This window comes from Centroberyx affinis, unplaced genomic scaffold, assembly GCF_046629955.1.
Source record: "Centroberyx affinis isolate AG114_WGS23_722 - 3 ecotype Tasmania unplaced genomic scaffold, CSIRO-AGI_Caff_v1 ptg010182l_1, whole genome shotgun sequence".
Classification (NCBI taxonomy): domain Eukaryota; kingdom Metazoa; phylum Chordata; class Actinopteri; order Beryciformes; family Berycidae; genus Centroberyx; species Centroberyx affinis.
This window is the reverse complement of record NW_027284757.1, coordinates 79,066-100,009: the sequence shown is the minus strand read 5'-3', so window position 1 is coordinate 100,009 and position 20,944 is coordinate 79,066. Positions and strand designations below refer to the sequence as shown.

General features: G+C 40.6%; 2 protein-coding genes and 1 long non-coding RNA gene across 4 annotated transcripts in view; 2 read left to right on the top strand and 1 right to left on the bottom strand.

The window, feature by feature from the left end:
• Nucleotides 1-3,581, top strand: part of LOC139640672 (transient receptor potential cation channel subfamily M member 7-like) — a 46,804-nt gene extending 43,223 nt beyond the window's left edge. For both annotated transcript variants that reach the window (XM_071514854.1, XM_071514853.1), the window contains exons 36-40: nt 330-412; nt 1,287-1,492; nt 2,070-2,121; nt 2,262-2,368; nt 2,615-3,581. In XM_071514854.1, the coding sequence (XP_071370955.1) occupies nt 330-412; nt 1,287-1,492; nt 2,070-2,121; nt 2,262-2,368; nt 2,615-2,727 (561 nt within the window). In that variant the 3' untranslated portion in view covers nt 2,728-3,581. The remainder of the gene's footprint in view (nt 1-329; nt 413-1,286; nt 1,493-2,069; nt 2,122-2,261; nt 2,369-2,614) is intronic.
• A 1,327-nt stretch (nt 3,582-4,908) lies between these two features.
• On the top strand, nt 4,909-10,950 carry LOC139640670 (uncharacterized). The gene is made up of 4 exons (XR_011694931.1): nt 4,909-5,032; nt 7,120-7,217; nt 7,794-7,870; nt 9,990-10,950. It is a non-coding gene; the product is annotated as an uncharacterized lncRNA (long non-coding RNA).
• A 3,586-nt stretch (nt 10,951-14,536) lies between these two features.
• LOC139640669 (anti-apoptotic protein NR13-like) lies at nt 14,537-18,673 on the bottom strand. The gene is made up of 3 exons (XM_071514851.1): nt 18,612-18,673; nt 17,273-17,737; nt 14,537-15,535 (listed from the first exon to the last, which is right to left on the bottom strand). The coding sequence occupies exons 1-3, from the start codon at nt 18,642-18,644 to the stop codon at nt 15,413-15,415; spliced, it is 621 nt and encodes a 206-aa protein (XP_071370952.1). The 5' UTR covers nt 18,645-18,673; the 3' UTR covers nt 14,537-15,412.
• Nucleotides 18,674-20,944: the final 2,271 nt, after the last annotated feature.

Here is a 20,944-nt window from a genome sequence, read left to right as displayed (position 1 = left end):
CGGTACTTGCGGCTTTGGGGATGGGTGACTATGGTTTGTGAAAAAGCATGGGGAAGGAGTAAGGGAACTGTGGCAAAAGTAAACACAAATAAACCACAAAAATGCCATAGCAACTCAATTTGTGAAGAAATTTTAATAAGCCTTTATTTTAGCAGTGTTTCAGTTGCTCTCTTGTCAAGTCTTCACCCACCCCCTTCCTATGCTCACAGTATGCCACATTCCTTTATCAGGGTAGTGACACTGACATGAAAAGACCTCATCATTAGATTGATATTGAAATGCAAACCCTATCATAGCACTGTTTGATCGGTGTCTGTCTGTTGTTCCAGGAAATTCAACAGCAGCGAGCTGCTCAGAAGCTGACATTTGCCTTCAACCAAATCAGGCCGAAGACAATCCCTTATTCACCGAGGTAAAGACACACGTGGCACATTGCAGTGGATCTGTGGAGGATGGTGTGCAGCCTCTGCTCTCATGGTTTCTCATGGAGACACAATTCCTGTTCATTTCTAATAGGAGATAACTGTTTTCATGTGTTTTGTGTGTGTGTGTGCCTGATTATAACCCTGCATATTGCTTGTTGACTATCACAATGTAAACCACTGGCCATTTACAGCATATATGTATATGTCATTCCACTTCATTCAAGCTCCAGTTTTTCCTTATATTTCATCAATAGGTGACAATATAAACTGTTTTGAACAAGCTTAAAAGACACTCTCCCACAGGTATTTTCCAGTGGTGTTGCAACACTTCTGCTGCTTTCAAACTGTGCATGTCAAATGCTGAAAAGCGACCACCAAAAGCCACCATCTAGGCACTGACACACTGATTTTAGGCTTAAAGAGTATTTTTAACAAAACTGACGTTTAGCCTCTTATTCTGCAAAAGAACATCTTCTCTTAAAATTTCTTGAGATTTTTTTTCTGGACTCAGGAGCTTGTTATCCTATGACATTGTCTTGTCAAATTACCTGAGACAACTGAAGGAACACTTTATGGACAGTCATGCTCACAAATCTATATTAAACATTTCCTTTTTTCATAATTATAAATACATGATATAGGTACAAGAAAACGATCGTCTACCAATTTTCCTTTCAATCACTTCGAGCAATGCAATTTTAAGTCATAGAATTGTATTTTCTTTAAGGTTGAGGTTTCATAACTCTCAAGGCTCCTAAAACAACAGAAGAGACACCTTGGGACACTCTTGTGGATTAATTGCCTAAAACCTCAAGTTTGTCAGAATTGCCCTTTTTGAGCCAGTCCCATCTGCCTGTGCAGGTTCCTGGAGGTGTTCCTGCTGTACTGTCACTCTGCCGGCCAGTGGTTCGCCATCGAGGAGTGCATCACCGGAGAGTTCAGGAAGTTCAACAACAACAACGGAGACGAGATCGTCCCCACCAACCTGCTGGAGGAGACCATGCTGGCCTTCAGCCACTGGACCTACGAGTACACCCGGGGAGAGCTGCTGGTGCTCGACCTGCAAGGTACAAACAGCCCACTGGACCCATTGTCATGAGACGAGATGAGATGAGATTAGATGATATCTTAGTGTCAGAGAACGTGCCACAGCACAGAATAACTTTAAACACCCAGTACAATAAATTAATAGGAACAGGAATGTGTCCTGGTGAAACTGGTGCAGCAACAACTTGACAACTTAGTTTCACATTACATGTTGACACAAGGAACAAGGACACACAACAGGACTTTGAATGCATTTAAATAGTCAACAGATATCTTGAGAGTGGCCTTTTTGTTTTTTTATTATTTAGTCATTGTGAATTTCACTTGGTGGTGTAATCTCAGCAGTGCTCCAGGATTAGTGCTACTAAATTTCAGGTATTCTAAAACTATAGGTTGGGCTCATAATGGGTTGTAAGCCTGTTTCCTTTCTCTGGTTATAATTGATTATATTAGATGAATTGACCTCCTCCTCAACTACCACTACACCACAGTCCAAGCCTAGTACATATGGCAGAGGTAAATTTGTGCTGTTGCAGTGGTTAATGTCTTTGATTATGTACAGAAGCTGAAATGTCCTGTCTGTCTGTCTGTCTGCAGGTGTTGGGGAGATCCTGACAGATCCATCTGTTATAAAGAGTGGTGAGAAGGGGTAAGTGCCCTCTGAAGTTCTCACAAGCCAGCATCTCTTTTTCTGCTTCTTGCATCTTGATATTCGATCAGATTCAGCTTTACCGGCCACTTTGTTGCTTAATAATGTGCTACTGAATAACTATGTTATTGGTCCTGCAGATCATATGATATGATATTTGGACCTGCCAACCTGGGGGACGACGCCATTAGGAACTTTCGCGCCAAGCACCACTGCAATTCCTGCTGTCGGAAACTCAAACTTCCCGGTGAGGGATCTTCTACAGTTGCTCAGCTAGCTTATTCCTAAACTGATTTGCTAATTTGTGCAGGTGACATAAAAACCCAAGGCACCTATCATAAACATCTTAGCACAACATCTCACCTCAAAACGAATGAGAGAAAGAGACAAAAGTACAAACACAATTAATACAAGATAATTAAGATTCTCTTGTGTAACACCATCTAGGTTCGCGCCTGACACAGTCTCCTTCTGCGTTTCTCTTGTTTTCCAGATCTGAAGCGGAATGACTACACGCCAGATAAGGTGACGTTCCCACAAGAAGACCCCCATGACCCAGGGGGCGGGGTCAGGGAGTCCCGCCAATCAATGAGGCTGATGCTGTGATTGGTTTAAAGCGAGAGAGAGAGAGGGGCTGGGGTCGGGGGTGAGGTGGAGCGGCGCACTGTTATGATCTATTTAGTCAAAGCCACGGACAAGGAAGATGTGCAAACGCCACAACCAATCAACTGGAAGAATCACGCCCGTGTTCCCATGGAAACCAATGCATGCAGACTGTGTTACGTTTTTGTTGGTCCCGCCAAATGCTGTGTCAAACACAAATCAACTACCATGAACTTTTTTTAATAAGTAAACGGGGGGGGGAAAAAGTTTTAAAGATATTTTTTACAAGTTTATATGTTATGAGTATATTATATATGAAAATGGCTATCAACAGGTACAATATCACTGCGGAGGGTCTAGTATTTATTATGAAGTTTGAGAAGTTGCCTTGTTTAAAAAAAAAACAACAAAAAAACAGAACAATTCTAAGTGCATTGTACGTCTGTTACAGCAGCTTCAGAGGAAAGCTGCTGAGATTCACTTTGCAAGACTCTTTGCAGTATGTCACCAGATCATTTTTATAAATGTATAAAGACTTGTATCACAACTTTTTCTTTTGTTTCATACTTAATGAAAAGATATACATGAATTTGAAAATCTTGTAAAATATGGGCAGATTGCAATGCAACTTTTACAGAACAATGTATGTAATTTTATTGTATTGAACTCTCAAAATGTGTCCACCAAAAATTGTTGATAGTTTTTAATGTTACAAAGGTACTATTGCTATATCTTTGTCATCAACTATTGTATGAGCAAATTACAATCTAGTGTATCTTATAGATACTGTTATCTGGCACGAGCTGAACAGATTAAAATATTTTATGCAGGGGAACTGAGAAACTAAGGGTATTACTGTATACATTTTGTACTGTATATCATTTTAAACTAATAAAATGTTAAAAAGTTTCTGTTCTTCTGTCTTCAGCACCCTCATTCGCACAGTCCAGCAAGAATTACCCAATCTACATTTGAAGAGTTTAATTCCAAATTGCTTTTATTCATCATGGAAAACTTTTGCTACCTGAAATTCATGAGTGTATATTTTAAACACATGGACGATACCAGCCTCCAGAACAAAGCCATTATTTTCACAAGTGGTGGATATCTCATCCTTCACTGTTGCCAACGTATCAAGGCTTTAGTCTATAGAGCACTGAAATAGTTTTTGACCTTGTCTACAATAAGCCAAAATTCTTGACTATATGCCTACGATAGCAGACAGTGGGCCTGGTGTCTGAGAAGAGGCCCCCAGATTCCTCAGTTGGGCAGCAGCTGCTGGTTTATTGATACACATACAGAAAAACCTCTGTTCGTCTGAGACACGCGGCCTCCGACCAATCTGATCGACTGCTCATCTGGATCATCCACAGTCAGTTTGTGAACACAACCCCATCTGCTTTATTATAATGTGACGATTGCATTGAAAGCCTGGGGCGATATTCTCTCACATCTCTAAAACAGGGATCAGTCTGTAAGTTCAGCAGCAGGGATGGAGTGGAGTGGAGGGTAAACCCACCTGAAGTCAATATTTACCCTCCATTTTAGCTGACCTACATCTCCATGACTTAAATTTGCACCTTTTATATATGTCACGTTTTCATTTCCCACTACATCACTGGTCAGAACTAAACTGGGCAAAATAGCTTTATGTATCCTGCTCCCACTGCATGGAAATCACTGCAAAATGATTTGAAACTGAAAGTCGGTCTCTCTTGTTGAGTTTTGAGGACTACACCCTTCTGTACGGAAGCGTATTGCATTCACCAAATAAGAAACAAAATCGGCGATGGTTTCTCGATGGAATTATGACTTCCGTATCTCATAATTATGAGAAACCATCTCCGATTTTTTTTTCTTTGGTGAATGCAATACGCTTCCGTACTTCTGAGCACTTTGTTGGGAGTTTTGGCTTTGCACTCACCAGTTATGTGACTTTGAGTGCACGATGCATTTCTTACATGTCTGTTTGCAACTTTTTTTGTTATAATGCTGGCCAGGTCTGCTAAGAAAAAGAAATTCTCAGTGGAAATACCAGGTTAAATTAACGATTAATCTAACTAATTCTGAAATGACAGCCTACTATTAATCGAATAAAAGAAGTAACTTCAGATAAGATGCTGTGTCATGAGCTGGACAGACTCGTTTGTCCACCCACTGGGTGTGGTTTACCTGGTAAATATGATCTTCCTAATTATGACTCGGCAGTTCAGCTCGAGCCTCTGGTCAGTCACAACATTCATCAGCTGCTTGCTTAGAAGCAATACAACCGCAAAACCATGGCTGTTGTTGTCCACATTGAATATTGGTGAGTATTTTATTTCACTAATTCAATTTAATTTTAACATCTAATAGGCTACTGTAGCTTATTGTTAACCGATACCGACACATTACTTCGGAATATGTTTCAGGCTGCAGAAACTTAGTAAAACAACTGGCGAAAAAACGTAGTAGGCTAACTATACCCTACATGTAGGCTAATCACATTGATATGAAATATATTTTGGACACAGGTAATAGCCTTCCCCTGCCTAATTGCGCTGCTAACAACGTAAATGAAGTTAGCTGAAGTTTCCCGATTCGTATCTTCTTATTCGCAGTTTGATGCGCTGTTAGGGAATGACTCGATTCTTTCGAACATGCTTTTAATTTAAACGAAAAGCTGGGAATGTTTTTGTGCCACTGGTACTAAAACATGTTTATTGATGGAAACCAATGTATTTTTAAACTATTCACTGTTCCGCCATGTAGACCATCTACTGTCCACCAGCACAGGGTCCAGCCTGGCCCAAATGGGTTTTCCTACTCGAAATTGATGTCAAAAAAGGCTCACGAGCTTATTCAGGCCAGCTTCTCATGGGTTAAATTATCTTGGGCCACACATGCTCTAGACTAAATACGATGTTGACTCTCTGATGATGCTGTTTTTGGGCCTGGCCCAAAGCAGTTTTATAGTATCAGTAATCAACAGCTAAAACTCCAGCCTTTTCTTTCTTTTTCTTTCCATTTTGCATGAATCATAACCAGAGAAAACATTCCAATATATGATCCGGCTCACCCACTGCTTCCTCAGCGGCCTGCTGGTTCTGGTTTGCCTGGTCATTTGTTTATGTTTGGCTTGAGATTTTTGATGGAGGCTGATCTTTTTTCAACCACAAGCTTAACAAACTTTTTTTTCTTTTCTCCCCTGCTATCTTGTTAGTGGTTTCCGTTTAACGCAGGGTATTCAAGTAGCTACAATTCCAGCAGGTCCAGTCACACCAGAGTCACACAAATCTCCCACATAGCAAAGGTTCAGACTATACAATTGTCTATGTTTATGATTAACATGCTTACATGGTTACTGTATGACATAAAGCATAGGCTAAGTGAAACCAACTAGGTAGCCTATATTTCAATAATTAATCTTTTTTTTTAATTATTGTTAATGTTTAATGTAGCCTACTCCTACTTGAGTCAATGCAGAAGTGCCGTTTTTAATTGTAGTAAAATAGTAGGCTAAAACAAAAATATTAAAACGATAGGGTCTTTTTTCCTGAAAAATAAGTTGCATCTTTTCTGACTGGTTCTCTGCTTTGATTAATGTAATCACGCATTAAAATGATAACTAAAGTGTATATATTTTGGAGAACTGAGATCCCATAAAGATGAAAACATAAATCAGTTTAATCGAATGAGAAAATGCCCCAATTTTACAGGGTTGCAATTTTACAAATTGCATATTGGGGCTTTAACCCCTCCCTAGAATAGAAGTCCTTCAGATCTTTACCTCTTCTCCCTTTATTTCACCCATTCAGTGGAAGAAATTAGCCTTTTTTCCCTGAGTATTTTTAACCTTGACAAAATGGAGTCAGTGCAGAGGTCAGCTCTGAACAGTTTTAACTTTTAAGTTTCAGTTGTCTGTCTGCTCTCTCGCCTCAGCGCAGCGGCCGCCCTGCCAGAGGCGCGGCATGATTGGCTGTGCTGCGCTAAGTTAACGCACGTGATTGGACAGTGCGCTGCAGTGGGCGGGCCCTCGCTACTAACGGCAGACTCCTGCCTGCTGCTGACGCTGACAGCTCGGAGCTCGCTCACGCAGGCGCGATCAGAAGAAGCACGCGTCCGTGTGTCTCTGCATGTAATAAAATAATAAAAGTCCAGTATCAGCATTTCAAAGCACGACAAACAGGAGGTGTGGCGTGAGTGCGTGTGATTAGTCCGCGTATGTGAAAGCGCTGCGTGAGTCCCACGCGGCTCAATGCGTGAGAACTGTCAGTTGGCCACCAAACTGTTGTCCTTGAGAATCTCCTCACGGCTTTCTATTCAATATTAGCGAAATAAGTTTCAAAGGGCCAGTCAGTATATGTGTAGCGGGCTGTTTCACACTCATCTTGTTGTGTGTCTTCTTGTTTACAGTAGCGGATGAGGCTACGACCATCGCTATAAGGAGCTGGCCTCCGCCATAAAGCGGAGCGTTCCTGATGCGGTGGTGTCGGGCACCAAGGGGCGGCGCAGTAAGCTCACATGTCCTCAACACCTACATCAGCCTACATACACACTATACTTAATAATGTAGTGGAGGTTAAACCTATGGAGTGAATTGTGTTTCAGTATTCAGAAATAACAATAAGATACAGATAATAAACTATTATATTTTTCACCATCCACAAATATTTGAAAAAAAATCCCACAGGTTTTCACAAAAGTTACCAAAGTTTTTTAAAAAAAAGATGTGCTAATATTTTTAGAAGCAACATATTTTCAGAGCCAACAATGTCAAAGAATAAGACATAAGAATAAGTGAAACCAAATTCTCAAAAATCCACAAATTAACACAAGCCATGCCACAAACATAATTTGATTCACAAATGCAGATTCAACAAGAACTGGACTGTAATGTCATATATCCCATGCTGTATATTCAAGTCCCATTAAGGTGTGGTGAAGGGACCTGGTGCCCATTCTCTCAGAGCGAACCTGTTTTATTGCAAACATAGGCTTTATGTTGAGACACACATTAAGAGACATGTTACCATCTTGCATTATTGTTGTTGCATTTTTACAATCATTGCCTTATTTCCGCCCCACAGACAGCTTTGAGGTGACAGTAAACAGTCAGCTGGTCTACTCCAAGCTGGAGGTGGGGAAGTTTCCCGATGTTGAAAAGGTTAGTCACTGTGACGCTTATGCTGTGTTCATTAAAAAAAATAAAAAATAAACTTTATACGTTTATATGGGGTTTTTTTCACTATTTGAAAACAGTGATTGATAGCCAGTGGTGGAAGTAAGTACATTTACTCAAGTACTGTACTTAAGTACAATTTTGAGATACTTGTACTTTACTTGAGTATTTCCATTTGATGCTACTTTATACTTCCACTCCACTACATTTCAGAGGGAAATATTGTACTTTCTACTCCACTACATTTATTTGACAGCTTTAGTTACTTTTCAGATGGAGATTTGACACCATGGATAATATAACAAGCTTTTAAAATACAACACATTGTTAAAGATGAAATCAGTGGTTTCCAACCTTTTTGGCTTTTGACGTCTTACAAAAAGCAGTGTGTAGTCGGGTCACATGTCTATGAGTTGTTAACAGCTCCACCAAACAATCAAAGATTAGAGAAAAAAGTCAAAAAACTGAAAACAGATTTGTGTATAAGAACTTTGTTTTTTCTTCTTTCCTCATTAATCATCTCACAACCCCTCAGAATTATCTGGTGACCCTTTGGAGGGGCCCGATCCCTAGGTTGGGAACCACTGGACTAAACTAGCTAACTGTATATAAAGTAGTTCAAACTAGCTCCACCTCCAGCAGCTACAACAGTAACATGCTGCTTACACACTGATGCTTCAGTATTAATAATCTAATGATGTCATATATAATAAAATATCAGTCAGAGGGACCAAACCACTACTTTTACTTTAATACTTTTACTACATTTTGCTGCTAATACTTATGTACTTTTACTTAAGTAGGATTTTTCATGCAGGACTTTTACTTGTAATGGAGTATTTTTACATTGCTGTATTGGTACTTTTACTTAAGTAAAGGATCAGAGTACTTCTTCCACCACTGTTGATAGCATAGAATTAAGGCCTTGGTTGTCAAAGTGGTCGCGCTTTTACAGACGGAGTCCAGATCCAGACAGACTTTTCCCAAAATGGATATGTATAGTCAATTCCAAAACTCTAACATTTTATCAGCTGTAGTATTGTTTGCATCTCAAGTAAGAATATGTACATCTTTGCATTACATTCTATGCGATGTCTGGATGTATTACATGTAGTCATATGTAGGATTCCATGTAGTACAAAAACTTGTAGTGCTCACGAGGTACTTCCCATAAGAGATGTTGTACCTATTATTTTACATAGCAGTGGTGGGTGGGGTCATTTTGGTTTGGGTTCGACATCCACACCCTGTTTTAGTTTCAGTTTTTGGTTTTACATACAGTATATATACAGTATGTGTTTCCTTTATCAGTCCTTACTTGTGGTGGCAGATTTGTAGCTGCACTGGCCTGTCATTCATGCAGGGAAATACAGGGGAAACACTGGGATTTACCACCTCTGTGTTTAAGCTCTCAACCACTCTAACCCTAACCCTAACCCTAACCCATTGACTTCATTAGACACACATTAGACTACAACACCTGTCCTCAGGGCTTTGACATGCTGTTATGTCCCGCATAAGGCTAAACAAGCCAGAGAAATATTCACATCTGACATGATAGCTCTGACCCTGGGACTCCTCGTAATGATGGTGGCCCAGGAATTTAAATGTATTCTACTGTTGTACTCATTGTATGTAACAAGAGCATCAACTAAATGCTTAAAATGTAAAATTAAATTACTATGTGAGGTCTCTCTCTGTTCCACTGAGATAAAACATCAATGCTCCCTAGTCTTTTATTAACATTTTGGCCTCAGTCTCTCCATCAGGAATACACATGTGAAGGAAAAGGAGAGTGTACACTATATGTGAAGGGTTAAATTCCAAAATAAGATATAAATCATTTGAAAAATGTGATACCTGCTCGTAAAAAGTGATTGCTGGCATGATAGTAAAGCTCACTATTAGGTGTTATAGAAGTTATTTGCTATCTTACAAAACACTAACATTTTAGAGGATTGTGAACGACTACAAAGCGACTATATACCACACCCGAGGACACCTGAATGACACGTTTATCCCTACACACAAAGTAGATCCTCATTTGGACGCAGAAAGAAACAAAACCTGTTTACTTTTTTTGTTCTCTCTCTCGTGTGACCAGGTGGTGGCGGACGTGGTGAGGCTTGGAGGAAAGGTGTAGAAAATTCAGAGCAATCAACAGAAGGGAGGATGCAATTTCCACCAGCGGAGGGGAGACCGAAACCAAGGCTGTATTCACACCGCAACAGAACAAAAAAGATTTCTCTTTGAAATCAGAGCTCTTTGTGGCTCAAACCTGATCTTCTCATATTTGCTCTTACAAAGAAAAAAGTGAATTCCATGTGATTTCTCCATGTTTAGATAAATAGTATATATACATACAAATACACGCACATAAAGTGTTTTCCATCATAGACAAACATCAGGCTATTTGGTCCTCGTTGACAGCCATGAGAAGATCAGAGCTGCACCACAAACCAGATCATTCTTTTCCGTGTGAATACAGCCAAAGACAGGACGATGATGCGAGCAGCTTCTGGGAGCCGGGTGCTGATCCGCCTTCTGTTCATGAATGTACACATTTAAAATGTGGAGTGTGTGCACGATGTAAGCCTAGAAGTGTTTCAGCTGACTGCTACCTGAGGAACTGCTCTCATCACGTCTGTCTGGCCGTATTCAAAAAAATACAGGCCCTTTCTTTACTTACATATCAAACATAGAGCTACTTTGTACTCAAACCTAACAAACACTATATACACTTCTTCTCCCAATATATAGGGATATACAGTATATATATAATGCATTGGGCTATGCAGTTTATGAGTCTAGGCGCCTCACTGTTCCTATTGATAAATGACACATTTGATAAATGTTAACACAATGACAAATTTTTAACAAGTATTTCAGTGGACATGCAACTTAAACCTAAACTGGATATTATATTATATATATATTGTACTGGAAAACAAACATTTTAAGTACTGGCATTTTTCTATCATAGTCACATACTGTTGATGTAACCAATTTGTAATCAATTTGTGACTATTTCCAAGAGACGCAATAAAATATGATTGACGAACTAATGATCTGTTCATTTCCCACCAAGTTGATTTTCACAAGTAGTTAGTTGACTGATGAGTGTCAGTCTGGTTTGCAGTCAGATTTATTTCTCTGTAGGACACAATGAGCAGCTGGCAGCGCTGGCTGGCTGACAGACAGATACCATCGTCCGCCTCGTCACAGATCAGAGCGACCTGCCATGTCAAATGTCCTGTCCTGTTCCCGCTCACCTGCCCCACTTGTTTCCACAAGATCTAATCAAATCATATCCATGGCATGGAAATAGCTTCCCATCAATTACACAGACAAATGAACAGGCTTATCGCTCATGCACCCGGGGCTTTTTTTTATTATTTGGCCCTCCACAAGTTTATGAATGGAGCGCGATGCATCCTAAAATATGACCTAACTTCAGCGGCACTTTGACAGGACACATGGCTGTTAATGGACACACTGGTTGATGCGGGGATCAAACCTGTGACCTTTTAGTAACAGCAGTGCCTCTCTACGCTCAAGGCCACCTTCCATCACATCTCCACCATCCTGGGTAAAAAAGGGAAGAGGAGTCCTGTCCTGTTGCTCGTTGCTGTAACTAATACTACTGTTGTTGCGTTGTTTAATCCTGGAGTCAGAGAGTTTTTCATGTTCAGGTTCAAACCCTTTTCTCCCTCTGCCTGTTCCTTTGACAGGCGCAACTAGGAGGTCAGAGATGAGGGAGGTTGGATAGATGTTTTTATTGGGAGGGGGGCTATAGAAGGAGTCCGATCAGCGAGGATGTCACATAGACTCCCATTATCAGTCCAGAAACCCCATCTGGAATTTGAGAATCCCCAGCCATCCTGATCCCCGGTCCACCAGCTGCTGTGTGTCCCATACGCCATCAGAAAAAGCTGAACCCAGACCACAGAGGCCTAGCTAGCCTCCCTCTCCCTAAGTGCATCAATCAGCTTACAGAATAAGACAAAACAGGCTATTGTGGCTCTGAACGTCCAGGATGGTTCGTTAAGCCGTCAGATTGAGCGGTGAAATGGTTAAAGGGAGGCTGCCGTCACTGGGGTCCGGAGAAGACACAGTAATCTCCATAATCCATAAGATAAACAGATAGCGACGATAACTGGGCATTTGAATGTGTCTGGCTGTTTGTGATGCTCTGCTGGTGGGAAAAAAAAGTCAACAGGAAACAGATAAACCGCATCAAAAGCAGGCATGGTTCTCTATTTTAGAAAATGGTGTGAACTTTAATGTTGTAGTTGCATGAGAGAGAGACTATGTGTGTGGGTGTGTGTGTGTGTGGGTGTTGAAACTACCCCATGCACTGTGGGAAATGAGGTCAGTTTCACTGCTCTAAGAAATGGCAAAGGCCAACACATGGGCTCTTTGTCTGCATATGGGGAGTCAGACAGTTCCAGGCACAATGGCCTCACTGCAGCATCACAGCTACACACACACATGCACACTCACACACACACACACAAAGCTCTGGCCCCATTTGTGATGGACACGTTTGTAATGAAATCTCTTGTTCTTTTATTCCTTAATTGGTTTAATATCTCTTGTTTATTTTATATCCCTTTGCTTGTTGACAAACACGTCTCCCCATACACACAATGTGTTGTCTATGACAGATCACTGATTACTTGATTAAAACCATAATCAGTGGAACCAGTGCAATATGAATATTGATTACTTTCAATTATGTTTGGATTACTTTACCACAATCCATAGAATGTGCAGATAAATATTTTACTTTAAAATATAAAAAATGCATCTAGAGATTTTAAAAAAAAATATTTGATTCCAATCTACAGACTGTCTACAGTCTTATTATCATCATGTACAAGTAGGCCTATCATACAGTTTACAGTCTCAGTCTTGATGCCATTATACCCCTCAAACATGTTTCTGAACAGTATAGCCTACTTTGCAATATACAGTACAGTAACAGATGACATTTTGTGGTGTTTTTTATGTAATCTCATGGTGTAATCCATGCTGCACTCCCACAAACATGGAATTCACTGGAACCAAGAACAAAAACAGGAAGTAGACAAAGTACTGAAGGGTTTTTTTTTTTTTTTAAATCAGTAATCTTTTGTCAGCTTGGAATTTCAATGTTCTGTCTACATGTGGAGTGCTTTTCAGAAACTGAGTGTTAAAATTTTTATATCCCACAGACAGGCTGAGAAATTAACACCAGCCAAACGGTAATGGCTGATAAATTAATCTATTCTACCAGCTACTTCGAGAGATAACCAACCATCATTTGGAGGTTTGATTATATTCTAAAAAACTCAATTGGCTATGGAAAAACAGTGAAGGTGGCTGGATGGGAAAGTTTAGAATGTAGTAGCCACTGTGTCCTGTAGACAAAATGTGAGTTCATCGCAAAACTAATAAAATCTTATTCATTTGCATTCATTTTACCCAATTAACCATTTTCAAAATTTACCTTCAGCCATACTGGAAGACCTGCTTGCAGGACTATATCATAAATAACAGAATTTTTACCAGAATGTCAGGTAGAGCCTCGATCCAAGTTCACATTGTGTCACTGGGTTCATCCTGTGAGCATCTCATTGACTACAGGACTGGAGGCATCGACTCATCAACCATCACATTTCATGTGAAAGTAAGTCATGATTGTGTAACAAGGTGTGTGTGCCTTGTGAAGAGGATGGGTGTGTTTCTGTAGATGGCGTGCTGATTAATTGTGTTGTGTCAACAGACGGTAGAGACAAAGGGAGCTGATGTGACTCCACCCACCCAGAGTTCGCTCTCATGGACTTTTTGATGTGATGATGAACTGCAACAGGGTGATCCGGTAGAGTAACTTTGGGATTGTGTAGTCCATCCTTTTGGCTGGGTGGCAATAAATGTGAACGAAACGAACGAAAAATCTCGATGATCCAGTCTGTAAATGTGCCATCATTTCGTCAACCAAGGACTTGGGTTATATACTAAGCTTTAAAAAGTGCTATCATGTGTTCTCTTCTTTTGTGCAATCAATGACAAGGTGGCACTTTTTTCAAATGGTGGATATCTCATTTTGGATCCCAACTCTACATATACAAAAGCAAAGTAAAATCACTAATTCTATCAATAGTAGTATAATTTCAATCCTGATTTTTTAAAAATCTGTTGCTACTCACTTGTGCCTTATAGGATGCCGTTTATTACTGGAATTCACTGTAGTGCTAATAGCATAATGGTCTGATCTTAGACTGCAGCTGCTGTACTCATAAAGGCTGTTGTGTAACTGGAGCAGTATGATGCTCCGAGGAACAGCGAGTACAGAGACAGACAGACAGCGGAGTCCCCATCCTCATTTCTAATTTATAACAACATGTCTGCAAATGAAGGGAGGGGGAATGGTGTGCACTACATATTCCATATGTAATTTGATTATTAGAAATACTGTAAGGGACATTTGAGAGAAATGAGTCGGAGGCACAGAAGATGCCTGCTAAGTGGAAGTTTTGGGGGATACAGAAAGTTAGAAAAGGTGATGTCAACATGTTGGTAAACAAAAACAAAACAAAAACCACCCTTAGAGGGTAGCCATCTCACTGCACTTCATTCAGTCACAAGAATCAAGAACTCCATGATTGGATCTTTTTTTATTAAAAAACAGTGACATAAATAAATAGAACAAAACAATGTAAAAATATAATGCTTAGAAGAGAGATCTGTTGGGGGAATTGCCATAGCAACGGTTTGTTCTAATAGCAAAGTGTTTAAATTCGGATTGGTCCCTGGTTTGTCAGACTGATATGAGAGAAACATTTCACAACATATCATAGCACCGTTGTCTGGTCGTCTTCACTGCTTCCTACAGATGCACAGCTCTGGTGACCATGTAAATCACAGACATTTCACATGAATGTAGGACAGACTAGAGAAAACAATGAAACAATTGAATTAGCTGTGGATCAATTAGAAAATGGCCACTGCTTACAGTTTCATTTTATATAAATATAATATATTAATTTATACGTTTTACACTAGCATGGCTCTATATCACATACACAGCTCAGGTAAACACGTGAAGTAAAGGCAGCCGACGAAATTAAAAACAAAGTCAAAAACAATAGGCGCTAGAAAACTGAAATGCAATGTTTTGTAGCTGCACAGCCGAAAATAGAAAACTTTGACAGCAAGGTGGTTCTGTGTGGGAACCTGTGCTTTAATAATGAACCTGTCTGAGAAAGATATGCAAACCGATATCGCTTACTCCATCGTTTCTGAAGGCATTGAGATCATTTTTACAATCTTAAGGAGCAAGTGACAAATGTCAGTATTAAATGTGTGGGGTTGGAGTATGTGCAAACATTCAGCTGATGATTTTAAATCACAACCCTGAATTGAACAGAGATGAAACTTGCTTTTAAGTGATGCCGTTAGAATAAATGAATCAAATGTCTACTTAATCGTGCGAAATGACATGGAGAAGGTGGATGAGGATGAGTGAAGGATGAAGACGGCTAGCTAGCGCACCAGGAGGAAGGTCAGTCCGGCGATGCCCACCCCAGCAGCAGCAAACAGAGCCGTCTTCATGGACGAGTCTTGGTTCACCTCTCTGGCACTGCGGGAGAACTTACAGAACCCCTCCTACAGGAGACAACACAGAAACAAAATGTTCAAACCAGGGCAGAAACTTCATTTTTGGTCCACCAGCCACAGTGGATGGCAATTTCCAAAATTCAATGCCTGGCAGAGTAGACCAACTTAGCAGCCACAGTGACGATGCCAGCGTTTAGCCGGTGACTGGTGGTAATGACACAGGTTCAGACTGGAAAATGTCACTGTCACTCACAAGCTTGGGTTTGTCCACAAACACGGAAAACAATTTAGCCAAACTCTGGAGGTACTACTGGTATCTTACACTGTATAAGCTTAAGCCATTCTCAAATATCCTGACAATATAGCAATTTTTTAAAGTAAAAGGTAAAGTTAAAAAGGTAAAGTCTTATAAAGTACCAGCTTATTATAATTATTATTACTGGAAATTGTGCCAGTTTGTCCAAAGATTATAAACAAATGGCAAATGTTAACTGATTATAATAATACTTGTCCATTTTAGGTATGACCTGGCTCATGACTTGGCTACAAAGGCTAGATTATAGAAGTCTGACGCAAGTTCAGCTCCTCCAACAGCTGTATTTCCCTCTCATGTTTTCGGCCTGAAACCACACAGTCGACCAGTGAGAGCACCTGTTCTTTGCCCCAGGTGCTCGCTGCCTTACAGCCGCTTGTTTTTCTAGTCATACGAGGATAACTCTCAATTTGGGTAATGCCAAATTCAAAGCACTGAAGCTTTGACTGTTACTACAAAGTCCATCTGGCGGAGCTGGTTAGATGTCTGTTGGAACCAGCTGCCAGTTGAAGAAAGGAGGGGTGTGTGTTTATGTGGGTCTTTGGGAGGGGAGCCAGGGCGAGCCCATTCACAAAAGCAGACCTTCAGCTGTAGTCGTGTTCTTGGTTAGGCGTACTCCATGTGTCCTGGAGGCCTTAGTGTGGCTATTCAGAGCCATCATAACTAGTCCATGTAAAGTTTCAGTAAACTACAATTAGAATAAGTCACACAAAGCAGGTTTAAAATTAACTTTGCTCTTTTGATTTCCAGTGGATGAGTAATCTTTACAGACCAATACAGTCACACAACACAGCCTTTGTCTTACCCTTACAAATCACAAACTGCATCTCTCTGATAATCTAGAGGCCAGCATTGTTTGATCAGGGCCCTTTATAGAAAAGCTGTGTGGTTTGGTTTAGGCGTCCACACTGCCTTGTTGTAGCATACATTCCTCAGATTCTTGGCTAATGCCACTCTACAATTCCTATAATCACGGCAGCCACATGAGACGTCTGAATGCTCCTCTCGTCAACAGAGTAGGAGAATAAGATTGCAATACGGGATGTATGCAGACTTTTAGATGCAAAGGCTGCATCACAACTAAGCGCAGACAGTGATGCAAGCCACATTTACATATAGATCTTAATATACCCAAGGAGTGGAATCGGATCCAATCAGACTAGGTGGTTTCCAACATAAGACATTTAGGAAAATCAGTTTCAGTTTTTACTGGGATTGTTTACACCTGTTTAAGCCTGGCTTGGTGCAGTCTCTGGACACAATCTAAATGCCTCTGCTATCTGCACTGGACTTCCCTAATTATACCCATATAACCTGTGCTTCTTTGTGTTTTTCAGTCGACTCTTCTAATTTCAACACCTGTTTGTTTGTATGTTTGAGTAAATCAGTCCATTCTGAAGCAGTGATTAAACTAAAGCCCATCTTTCGTTGAGCTCAAATCAATTTTGAAGCAGTGGTGGTGTGAGACCTACCCAGCCGTCATTCTCCAGCAGCCAGTCTCTCTTCTCCTCTCCCAGGTAATCGGCTATGGTCTCTGCCAGTCCCCTGCAGCTACCGGGCCCCTGTCCCAGTTCCTGCCCCTTCCCGGGGTCCAGCCCCGGCTTCGTGCCCTCCTGCTCCCTCAGCTGTCTGGCCAGCACCCCAGTGAAGGTGAAGAGGGACACCACCCTCCCCCAGTTCAACTGTCCGTCTCCCACCAGCTCCTCCATCACCTTCCTGAGGCTGGAGCAGGGGTCCGGCCCGCACTGCCGCAGGAAGGTCTGAGCGAGGGAGTGGAAGCGAGCGTGGTGCTGCGTCTCCATGTCCTGGGCCAGGCGCCTCATGGCAGCGGCTGACTCGCTGGGAGGTGGAGGGGCTGGCCGTGGGCTTGTGCTGCAGAGGGACAGGTAATCCTCTGCCAGAGCCAGGGTCTCTTTCCACAGCCAACACGACATTTTCTATCAGGAGAAAAGGAAAAAAAAAACAATTAACATGTCATGGAGCTTACTTGACAAGCAGCAACCATTAAAGGTTAAGTTATTGAGTTTCAATGCTTAATAAGCAAGACTAGATATGACTTAAACTAGAAGGTGGATTCTAACTCCAATCAACACATAGTGCAATTGCTGCTCAGCACAAGCTAGCTAATGGTTATACAACCTAGTTTCATAAATTCAGATAACACTGGAAATGGTATTCCTCCAGTAACCTTAGCCAATTCCAGTTAGCTCTTTTTTTTTTTTTTTAGGTTCAAACGTTAGCATCTTGTTCGTGCTTCGGTGGCGGTTGAGGATCTGTTTTCTGTTAGCGTCAGTCAGCTGTCAAAGAAATACCCACTTACTGAGGTAGCTAAGGCTAACGTTAACCATCTTTGTTGAGGGTTAGCGAGCTAACGTACCGTTGATATAAACGGCAACGAAATAGCTCATGTTAGCTTTCGGCAATACAAGATGGATAATGTTAAAAGCTACCATTAATTAACAGCATAACGTTACCAAACTGACATAAACAGCAATATAACTTGTTAGTAACCGAACGTTAATTATTCGTTTATTTTAGCTTGTAACTAGTCAACTTGCAGCTGGCTAGCTAGCTGCATTTCCTTTGCTAACCGTTGGATCTGTCATCAATGCAATGGAGGTCTGGGACACAAAGGACCACATACAGGCAGCGATGAGCTAAAATAGGTGAGGGACATCGAAGCCTTTAGCACTGTTTTTAACACATAGTATAGTAACACCTATGCATGGCTAAGGTTACATACTGCTGATTGGACCAAGAACAAAGCTCGTAAAACAGCTATTTCTGTGTGTAAATGAGACAAAAGCTCACCCTCCCAGCGATATCAGACTGCTCTCTGCACATACAGACGGCAGAAGGACAACCTCGTAGTAGCAGACAACGCAGAATTCACTCCTTCCCTTCAGCCTTTGGCCATTTAAGCTCTGACTCCGCCTCCGTCTGTCTCTGCCGCAAAAAACCCGACAAAACCCCCCACACTGTTCTTTCCCTATGCAAGTGGAAAGCAGAAGATAGACTACACCAACAGCAATACATTAAATTCAAAACGTAATCTTCTTTGTTTATTTTTTATCATCATCATCATAAAGCTCGTCACCCAATCAAATTTCCAGAAAACTCGTTGCTATAAATTATTTCTTGCAATGAATTGGCTTGGTCTATGTGTGGGTTTAAAGTAAATGTAATCACATGATAAAATTGTGGTTACAGTGAAAGTTGTCTTGATCTATGGATAACAAGTAAATGTATATATACAATATTCATATTATTATTATAATATTGTATATAATATTATATAATATTATTATATTATTTATATGATGATGATTTGATGATTTGATCAAATCGTGATGATTTGATGATGATATATGATGATTTTCACTAATGATCTTTTTGCCAAGATCATTAGTGAAAATACAAACAATGCACGTACACCTTTTACTACTGTTGATAGACTGATAAATCCCCCAGCATCAATTGCCCCAGAGCTTCTTTCTACTGCTAAATGTAATGAATTTGCCGCCTTTTTCAGTGACAGGATTGTGAGTATCAGACAAACTATCAGTGCTTCCATGTCTAACAGGAAGGTTATGCCTCCATTTCCTTCACGCATAAATAATATAAGTAGGCTAATATGGCAAATTTTACTGCTATTGACTACACAACACTTGATGACACTATACAACAGCTTAAGTCGTCCGCCTGCTGCCTTGACCCTCTGCCCACAAGCTTTTTTAAAATTGTTTTTAGCTGTTTGGCGAATGAGCTATTGCAAATTTCCCAAATGTGGTGTTTTCCCAAATGCTTTGAAAACTGCTGTTATTAAGCCTCTGTTAAAGAAGAGTTGCCTGGATGCCTCTGTGATAAGTAATTACAGACCTATTTCCAATCTCCCTTTTATTAGTAAGATCCTGGAAAAAATTGTCTTCAACCAGCTCAACAACTATTTAATTTCAAATGCCCACTTTAACCATTTCCAATCCGGATTTAGACCCCATCATAGTAGGCTACTGAGACAGCCCTTATTAGAGTTGTGAATGATCTTCTTATGAACACAGATTCAGACAAGCTTTCTATCCTTGTACTTCTGGATCTTAATGCTGCATTTGACACTGTTGATCACACAATATTATTAGATTATTAGAAAGAAGATAGAAAATTGGGTTGGACTCTCTGGCCCGGTCTTAAATTGGTTCAAGACCTACCTGCAAGGCAGGAACTACTTTGTGTCTATCGGTGACTTTGTCTCTGAAAGGGTCAGTATGACAGTATGGCTCAATCCTTGGCCCTCTTTTATTCAACCTCTGCATGCTTCCACTAGGACATCAGCTCTATATATCTCTTCTGCTGCTTGTCTATAAAGCGCTAAATGGCTTAGCTCCAAAATACATTTCTTACCTGCTCTTAGGATATGAGCCACCCAGACCTCTGAGGTCATCTGGAACCGGTCTGTTAGTTGTTCCCAGGGTGAAAACTAAATCAGGTGAAGCTGCGTTTATGCTCCAAATTACTGGAATAAACTTCCAGAAGAACTGAGATGTGCTCCCACTGTCAGCTCTTTTAAAAGTCAGCTCAAAACATTCCTTTTCTCTGTGGCCTTCTGCTAAATCATCTGTATGTAGATGTAACAGGTGTTATCTTTATTTATTTATTTTCTTTCTTTTATGTACTTACCTATTTTATACAAAATTATTCATCAGTTGGCGTCACGAACAGGATCCCAACGGGAGTCTAGAGGAACTCTGGTGAGTAGTTTATCCGCTCTGACAGGATCCTCAAACCTGTATTGAGAATTGAGTGTTGAATGTTCTAAAGGAACATTTACAAGTCCTATAGGGGCTGTGGGGCCTGCCTATAGGGTGGGGTAAGACCACTGGAAAGACTCTAGGCTCCTTCGAAGAATCCTTCGAAAAATCCTTCAAGATCTCATCTAAATTGATTTCCTTTTGAGAGGAAAAATTGAGGGAGTTACTCTCAGAGAAGTTATACTGGCTGATCAGAGGTGTCACCAGTGTGAGAGTGACTGCTCAGTATCTTTCTTTCTTTCGTTTTTAATGTCATTTTATGTATTTTTTCTGTTTTATGTGAAGCACATTGTATTTGCCTTGTGTATGAAATGAGCTATATAAATAAAGTTTGCCTTG